This window comes from Pteropus vampyrus, unplaced genomic scaffold, assembly GCF_000151845.1.
Source record: "Pteropus vampyrus isolate Shadow unplaced genomic scaffold, Pvam_2.0 Scaffold35, whole genome shotgun sequence".
Lineage (NCBI taxonomy): Eukaryota > Metazoa > Chordata > Mammalia > Chiroptera > Pteropodidae > Pteropus > Pteropus vampyrus.
In genome coordinates, this window is record NW_011888816.1 from 1,287,671 (window position 1) to 1,296,219 (window position 8,549).

The following is an 8,549-nucleotide window of genomic DNA, read 5'->3' on the forward strand; positions in this document are numbered from 1 at the left end:
GGGCCCGGAGACTGGGGTTGGTGAGACAGGGAGCACCCATCAAATGCGAAAACCACAGAAATCAGAATCCTAACCATCTGCACTCTCACACGTGGATCTGTTTTTTTAAGCAATCACCACAAACCTCTTTTCTCAGCTTTTGCTTGGGGTGGGGGTGGGGGACAAGGTCTACCAAATCCAGGCTTGGATCGGGGGGACCGTGAATCTAGCCATGTGACTTTTTTCAGAAAAGTAAGTGGAACATGCTGCCTCTTCACTTCTGTCAGTGCTTCCACATGGAAACAAAATGCAATAAAATTTTTCCAAAGCCCGTTCTGATTGCGCTCTGCTCTCGGCCTTACCCTGCGGGGAGAGCCGATGGTCCAGCCGTCGTGAGTTTGGGTGTTTTGTGTTCATTGCTTCCTCTCTTGAATGTGGTTTTCACTGTGTTGTTCTTAAAGGCCGTTCAGTCCCCGTCTTGACCAAGCTCGCCCAAGCTCGCCCACCGGGCTCTGCGGCCCGGATGCCTTCCCTGTGCTGTGGATCCTCAGTTGCTACAGAAAAGGTCATCAGGTCTGCGGCGTTTGCGTCTAGGGTTGGCTGGGTGGGGGAGGGTGAGACCGTTTTCCTCTGCCCACCCAGTGGGCAGCAGAGGAAAGTGCTGACAGCCTGCCAGACGGCCCCGGCGTGTGCTTCGAGGGGTTCTCCATCACCCCTTTGGTGTTTAACCAAAGAACTCTGTGACTCTGTCATTAACTTTGACTTGGCTCCACTGCGCTCTGTCTGCTGCGGTCAAGGCTGAGGTTGGCAGGCTCTGGCCCTCCGGGCCCCACCCCCTAGGAGGCCAAGGAATAGTTCCAAGTGTTTGGATGCCCTCCACCCTATCTTCAAGGGCATTTTTTAAAAGTGACCCAAGTTCTTTTCCCCCATGGAATTACTAAGGAATGCAGTAGATAGTGCTGAAGATGTACTTTTTTTTGAGTCCTAAAGATAGAAGCTCATCATTTAAACCTGAGCAACTGCGTCTGTCCCCCGAGAGGAAGGCTCCTGCCGAATCGCCCTAGTGATTCCGCCTCTGGGGTTTTACGAGGCCTTTCACCGAAAGGATGAATGTCCCCCACTCCTCAAGCTAGAGGGCAGCGCTGCCCTCAGAGGACAGGCCTGCCACAAGGTCCCCTGTGGGAAGTGATCCCGGCTTCGTTTACATTGAGACGGAGAACACGCTGAGAGCACAAGGCGTGTGGCTGTCATTTACAGTGTAGTGAGCAGTCTCCAGCCTGGCGTGGCACAGGAAGCAGTGGGCCTCTCCTGAACTCTCCTCAAGATTCCCAGACGACTAATGAAAGAGGACGCTTCTCTACACCAGGGGTCTCCAAATCCCGGGCCGTGGCCAGTGGAGGTGAACAGCAGGCGAGCACACCAAGCTTCACCTACACTTGGGGCCGCTCCCCAGCGGCATCACCGCCTCAGCTCCACCTCAGGTCATCAGGCGTTAGATTCTCATAGGAGCACCGGTCCCTGGTGCCACAAAGGTTGGGGACCACTGCTCTCCACAAAGGCAGCGCAGCTGTGGGGCTCAGTGCTGGGTTCTGACTGGCAGCAGTGAGTGGCGCACACATGGGAAAAAGCACCAACAGCAGCCGCGGCCTTTCAGAACGTGGGCTCTGCAGAGCGGAAGTAGAAAAGGAAGAGGAAGGTGACGTGGCGAGTGGGATTAGGGGGCCCCTTCCCACCTGTCAGCTTCAGGTTCGTATTCCTGGCAACCAGGCTGAACATGCAAAAGCCCTAGGTCCAAACAAATCTGCAGATTTACATCGGCTTGGTGACATCACACACGCAAGATGAATTTGGGTAGCAGTGCATGTGCCGAGTCTCGTTTTAGTCGTAACCATTTCATTTTTGTAATACTTTTTTCTTGGAAGAACCAAAAGTAAGACACCTTGGATAACCAGCTTTCGCTCGTTCTGGCAAGGCCGCCTAGAAGGTTAGAATCCACCTTCCTAATGCAGGAAGCTCTCAGATGAGCTCAATTTAGGAAAAGTTTATCAACCACGTAGGTGAGGTCGCATCGCACAGAAGCCCCAGGACTTGGGAGGCAGGTTGGACTGTCCCAGCCAGGCTAATGGGTCTTAAGTTTTTCTCGAGACTTACAATGCGTCAGCCTGAGGGGTGAGCCAACCAGGGGTGCGGAGGCCCAGCCAAGAAGGGGCCCTTAAATACCAAAGAAATGTGGAGAGAAGATTTTGCTAGCGTCACTCTCGAGAGTCTGTTGGTGACGCACCGAGGCAGCACATCCGAAGGGTGGCGCCCAGAAGAGCAGCAGCGGCAGCACCTGGGAGCTTGTTGCTTGTTAGAAATGCACATTCTCAGGCCCCATTCTGAGGGCGGGGCCCAGCAGCCTGGATTTCAGCAGCCCCGCCGTGAGTCTGACGCACGCTCTAGTCTGAGAATCCGCGTGGGGCTTGCGGGGGTCGCCTTACAGGTGGTCCCTGCTGCCTGCTGCGTGCTGCTGGGCTCGGTGGCGCTGAGGGGCTGTGCCCATGCGGCCCCTCTTCCCTCATAACCCGTGGCCTCCCAGCAAATGAGCGCTGAGAAAACAACGTGTCTGAAGGGGAGCCAAGACACTGGTGTGTCCCGCGGTCCTGCATATCTAATCTGTCCGATGGCTTCTGGACACCAACAGGCCCTTTGGGTGAAGAACTGGCCCAGAAGGGCAAAGGGAGAGAGTAGCTGGGGTCCTCCAGATGGGCGTCCAGATGGGCGTGGTGTGGGTGAGTCGTCGGAGCCTGGGGTGGACACGTGCACACATCTTGGCCCCTCATTTCCCTCTGGGGGCCTCCACGCCCATGGGGCTTTTTCTCGTGTCTTGTAAATACACGTCTGAGCTGAGAACCACATCACAGAAGATAAGGAATTCACAGTGAAACAGACACAAGCCACTGGCCAGTCCACCCTCCCACACCGAAGACTTCCTTTCTCCACCGTCTCCCTCAAAACACGGGTCTCAGCTCCCCTGCAATCATGGTTAAAACCCCTCTCTTGACACACTGCGGATGGTCACCCAGGAAAGGATGCAGGATCCCCAAAGCAAGTCACCTCAGTTGGCCATTGCCGCTTCTGCTCAGCAGGGCCCAGCTGGTGAGGGGCTAGTCCGCAGGTCGAGCGGTGTCCTGTGCTCATGAATCACATGCGGCTCCCTCGAGACTGTCAACAAGGTCCATTTTCTGAAACAGCTCTTTTATCTACTTGTAAAAGTAACACCTGTGCATTGGTGAAAACTTGGAGTGTGTGAGAAGTCCACAGAAATACAAATCATCTAAAACCCCATCCCCAAAGCTAACCACAGTTTCCATGATGATGTCATGTGCAACTTTGCTTTCTTTGCTTGCCACCACGTGGACAGAATCTTCCAATGTCACGTAAAAACGTCCAAACACCATTTTAATAACTGCATAGTGCTCTGCTTTACGGGATAATTTACATAGTCATTATTAGACATTTCGATTGTTTCCAACTTTTCATTATTATAACTCTGTTCAAGATTGTATTGCAGAAATCTTTGTCTCAGATTATTTTTAAAAACTTTTTACTGTGAAACAATATCAGACTGACAAAAGTGGTTAAAATAGAACAAAGAGCTCCCATATACCCTTTAATCAGTCCTTTTACTGTAAAAATTTTACATAACCATAATACGAATATAAAAACCTGAAGTTTATTGATACAATACTATTAATTAATCTATATACTTTATTCAGACTTCTCCAGTTGTCCCACTAATATTCCTTTCTGTTCCAGGACGCCACAGTGCATCATTTGTCACATCTCTAGTCTCCTCCAATCCATGAGGGTTCCTCAGTCTTTTTCTGTCTTTTATGAACTTGACCTTTTTTTTCAATTGAGGGGAAATTCATATAACAAAATTAACCATTTTAAAGTGCCATTCGATGCATTCATAATATTATACAAGCACCACTTCTATCTGGTTCTAAAACATTTTCACTAGACTTTGAACCTTTTGAAGATTATGGGCCAGGTATTCTGTGAAATATCCTTCTATATGCATTCATCTGGTGTTTTCTCGGGACTAGACAGGTCGTGCGTTTGGGCCAGGAACACTGCTGAAGGCGTTCTGTCTTTCTCCATGCACTGTATGTGAAGGCACATGATGTTGATACGTCTCATTATTGATGATGTTGACTTTGACGTGGCTAAGGTGACATCTGCAGTTTCCTTACCGTAAAGTTATTGTTTTACCCTTTGTAATTAATAAGTATCTTACGAGGAGACACTTTGAAATCAGATTCTTTAACCTACACGTTTTTCAAAAGCCAAGAAACTTACATCTCTGTGATGGCGTGGGAAGAAGTAGCCCAGGGGATGGTCAGATCTCAGTCTGCGTGCGTGCCTCAGTGTCTTTCTGCTTAACAGAAAGGATTAGAGACCAGTTATGCAGGATCTTGTGTGAAAAGGAAAACCTAGAACGAGGTACTCGGGGCCATTCTGAGGGAGTTGGGTGAATGAGCAGGGCCCGTGGCTGACAGACCCGCCGCAGGTCCCCTGGCTTTGGAAGAGACAGAGAAAGCCCAAGCCCTCTGGCGGGCGAAAGCCTCTGTGGAGGGTGTCGTGGGCCTGCAGAGCTGGCCTGGCTGCACCTTTAACTCTTTGAAGCTTCTCCCCTTACCCAACACGCTCTTTCTGTGGCCAGGTGGCTGAGTCGCAGCCAACACCCAGCGGCAGGTGAGTGGGCAGCTTGGGAGAGGCCATAGGGTGTGTCTACTGCATGAGCGGGCCTGACGCCAGCCTTTGCCTCCCCACAGTGACCCTGTGCTCCCTCCAGCTGCCCGCTGCATGTTGTCACCAGCTGCACACACATCTCCCTCCCCTCACGTGTCGTTTGTATCCTGTGCTCTCCCCTTCACCCTGTCATCATGCTAAGTTTGCTGCGCCTACTATGGGGGTAGTGGCTTAGAATACCTAGGGAGGTGTCACCTTTTTAGTGGTCTTGGGACAGGTGGCCCAGCGCACGCCCAGAGAAGCTTGGGATGTTTACTAGACCACTCAGCTGCCTGGCCCCTGTGCACAGCTGGCCCTGCTTAGCGAGGCTGGGCAGCCCTCACATCCGTGGGAGGAAGCGGGGAGGGGAGCGCCGGGGGCCGGTGGGAGGCACCGCCCAGTTCCTCAAAGGCCCTGCTTGCTGTGCCACACCACGCCACCCCCCACCCGTGCCCCCTCACCTTCTGAGGGGCCTCCCAGCCCAGGATGTGCCCTGGGCCGCAATGTTCTGCTGTGCCAGGGCTGGGGGGGGTGTGCTCGAGGGCGCAGCTGTGCCATGTTGACCCCATTTATCCCATTGTCCCTCCAGGGCATCGAGCGCCTCAAACGAAAGCATCAGCCCAGGGAGTACAGGGGCAGCTGGAAGTTGGTCCAAGACATCTTTGGTGGGCGCTTTTCCCTGAACTGGTTCAACCCCTTCTCCGGACCATGGCATCCAAAGCCGCTCAGTGACAGGGACTGGGTGCAGCAGGTGGCATCAACGTCAGAGACCGACAATACGGAAATGACAGAGGAGCGTTCAGGGGAGAGTAAGGACGAGGACTCTGTGGAGGTGACAGATGAGTGATGCTGCTATGGGGAGAGCCGGACTTGAAGAGTCGCTGTCAACCTGGCGTTGTGGCCACGGGGCTCACGGGCACGACGCGCTCCCCTGCACCCCGCTGCCTCCCTCAGGCCACTGCCACCCTCTGTAACCCCTCCTCCCTCTCCCCACGTTGGGCCAGGTTGGGGTGGGGGTGGACTAGGGTGACCGAGGACAAGACTTTCTCTGGGTCTAAGGCGTGCCCGGAGACGGACTGCCAGGAGCATCCGCCTGGGCATCCTCACGCAGCCAAGGGAGCTCTGAGCAGGGCAGCCCAGGGCAGGAAAGAACGTGCCTTTGGCGTTTCTCGTGACGTCTGTCTTCTCTCGGGAAGGTTGGGGCCCTGCCTTCTGGCTTCTGAGAACTAAGGCCATGACATCATGAGGGAAAGACGGGGCAGGGACACCACAGGGACGCAGGGTGGGACACTGACATCAGGAAACCAGTCAGGAAGGGGCTCCCCCTGCTGCCCGCCTGAATCAGACCTTCCTCGCACCTAGGCATGGCAGGCTTCTAGCGTTTTATCATCTAGTTCCATAGATGCCAGACTCTTCCCTGAGTCAGACAGCATGGAGCTGTCCTGCCATGGCTTCAGGTCTGTCCATTCACAGGTGGAGTGGGGAGCAGTGGGAAGGACCTATTTAGAGCTCCTGGGGACTCACCCACCTCCCCCATGAGAACTTAATTTTACTTTCCCTCCTGGCAGGAGTCTAACAGCTCACATGGGCACAACTAACCAGAAATCTGGCAGAGCAACCGGGAAGGCAGGGGCTCCCACACTCAGACTGTAGGCCTGTTTTCTTGGTCTGTATCAGCTTTAATATTTATTGACGATGAGGTAGGCAGCCCAGGTCGGCTCTGCAGCCCGTGACGGCCCAGCCAGGGCAGGGCGCAGCTGCCTCCCACTTTGGGGTATAGCTGTTCTCTGACCATGGGCCCCATAGGTTGTCTTAACCCCAGGGCAGCCCTAGGGGCATCCGCATGGTGGAATGTGCACAGACTCCCCGGGGAGGCAAGGTTAGAGGTCAGAGAAGGGAAGCGGGTCACCAGTCTCGGGGTGCACTAAACCCCAAGGTCCTAAGGAATATCCTCACACGAGCTTTAAACTGCTCTTCCCTGGGGCCAGTTTGGTCCGAAAGCAGAGTTGTCCACCAGCCCCAAAGCCATTGTTCTTAGATCGGTTGGCGGGGAGACATTTTACTTGCAGAGTGGGAGCCAGCCCCGCTATCCTCACTGAGGCCACCTTGGCGCAAGACCTAGGCCATGGCCCGTTCTGGGAGGGTTGGGCTGGGCCGGGCCCCAGCCAGTGTCATGTGGGTAACAGCCTGATCCATCCTGAGCCTCACGTCCTCACATCAGTGACCACAGTGGCATTCTCTCTCTTGTGGCGGTGCTGACAACATAACATTCTGCTCGGCCTCAAACTGACAGCATTGAAGCTGATGTCAAAACGAAACCAGGGCCTACCAGGAGGGGGGCGGGGTGCGAACCTTGCCTTTCTCCGAATAAAAAGTTCTTTGCTCGACCTCAGTGGCTAGAGTCTCCCATCTTCAGCAGGAGATTCCAGTCCAGACCCCTGGACAGTGTCCTTCCTCTCAAGTCACCTCAAAGAAAGCGTCCTTTCTCCCATTTGCAGCATGGGAGACCAGCAGCACGCAGGCTCTAGGCTGCACGTGGGGAGTGACTACACCCTTCTCTCTGGGTCATCTCCCGCGTGATATTCCCAGCAGAAGGAAAAATCACCTTTCATGCCGTAAGCATTTGTTAAATACCTGTACGCCAGGAAGGCAGGCATTTGGGGCAAGAATCCCCAGGATTGAGGGTTTTTGACTTTACAGTCCACCTCACCACCCGAATGTCATATAAACAACACACAAAATAACCATCATTCAACCAACACATATGCACGCCTCTGCCAGAATACGTGCAGTGGAGTTACAGCCTGAGGGAGGGGCTGGGTGTCCTGAACGAGACCCCCACGTAATGAAGCCCAACCCCCTCGGAAAGCGTCCCAACCTGGGAAGCACAGATGGCTCCCCAAGTGCCCATGTGACCCCCGGCACAAGATGCTTTAAGATGCTTGTTCACAGAAAGTAGTAAGTGACCCAGGGGACCACAGTTATCTTGAAGCTGTCAGAGTTTAATTTAAAGACGCCGATCCTTTGAGCAAGTCTCTGGAGGGCAGAACAAGAAGGAAGGGCTTCAGTTAACAGCAGAGCTTCAGTTGGCACAAGGAGGTGCCTCTTCCCAGGATGACAGACCCCCTCTCAGGGGAAGGGGCTCCCTCCCCTGGGCCTGCTTGAGGTCTCTGAGAAAGGGCAGGCGGCCTCCTCCTGGAACCTTCGGATAATCTTCTACATATAAGATGATGTCATCTTCAAACAAAAACAGTTTTACTTCCTTTCCAATTTGCACGCATTTTCTTTCTTGCCCAACCGCTCTGGCTGGAACATTCAGTAACATGCGAACGGAAGTGGGGAAAGCACCAATCTCGGGGGGAAAGCTTTCAGTGTTTCCTCGAGCATGATGCTTGCTTCAGATGGCCTTTGTTAAGACAGTTTCCCTGTAGTTTGCTGAATGTTTTTATCACAAAAGGGTGAATTTTGTCAGGTGTCTTTTCTGAATCAGTTGGGGTGCCCCACCATTGCCTCATGACCCTAATCTCATCAGTTCTTAGAGCTGCTCATCAAAGTTCCCTCCTGATCCAATGGCAATGTCTCAGGCTTCACCTTATCTGACCCTCAGCAGGGTCAGGCCGGGTGATCACTCCTTTTTCTGTAGACGCTTCTGGACGCCACACTTGCCTGGCCATCCTCCCAGCTCACCGCTGTCTCTGCTTGCTTGTCTCGCTGGTTCCTCCACATCGCCCTGACTTCTAGACACTGGAGTTCTGGAGCTCAGTCCTTGGGGTATCGAGGAGGCAGCGTGAGAG

The 8,549-nt window shown here is 53.5% G+C and overlaps 2 protein-coding genes and 1 long non-coding RNA gene across 4 annotated transcripts in view; 1 reads left to right on the forward strand and 2 right to left on the reverse strand.

The window, feature by feature from the left end:
* Window positions 1–7,143, forward strand: part of ZDHHC3 (zinc finger DHHC-type containing 3) — a 53,010-nt gene extending 45,867 nt beyond the window's left edge. Inside the window, exon 6 of the mRNA XM_023529025.1 lies at window positions 5,345–7,143. Within this exon, the coding sequence (XP_023384793.1) occupies window positions 5,345–5,602 (258 nt within the window). The 3' untranslated portion in view covers window positions 5,603–7,143. The remainder of the gene's footprint in view (window positions 1–5,344) is intronic.
* Window positions 3,549–4,506, reverse strand: LOC111738094. The gene is made up of 2 exons (XR_002779681.1): window positions 4,324–4,506; window positions 3,549–4,128 (listed from the first exon to the last, which is right to left on the reverse strand). It is a non-coding gene; the product is annotated as an uncharacterized LOC111738094 (long non-coding RNA).
* A 362-nt stretch (window positions 7,144–7,505) lies between the features above and the next one.
* The window catches only part of TMEM42 (transmembrane protein 42), a 5,180-nt gene continuing 4,136 nt past the window's right edge, over window positions 7,506–8,549 (reverse strand). The window contains exon 3 of one of the 2 annotated variants that reach the window (XM_023529042.1): window positions 7,506–8,542. In XM_023529042.1, the coding sequence (XP_023384810.1) occupies window positions 8,381–8,542 (162 nt within the window). In that variant the 3' untranslated portion in view covers window positions 7,506–8,380. The remainder of the gene's footprint in view (window positions 8,543–8,549) is intronic. The other variant, XM_011357345.2, reaches the window with a different exon arrangement.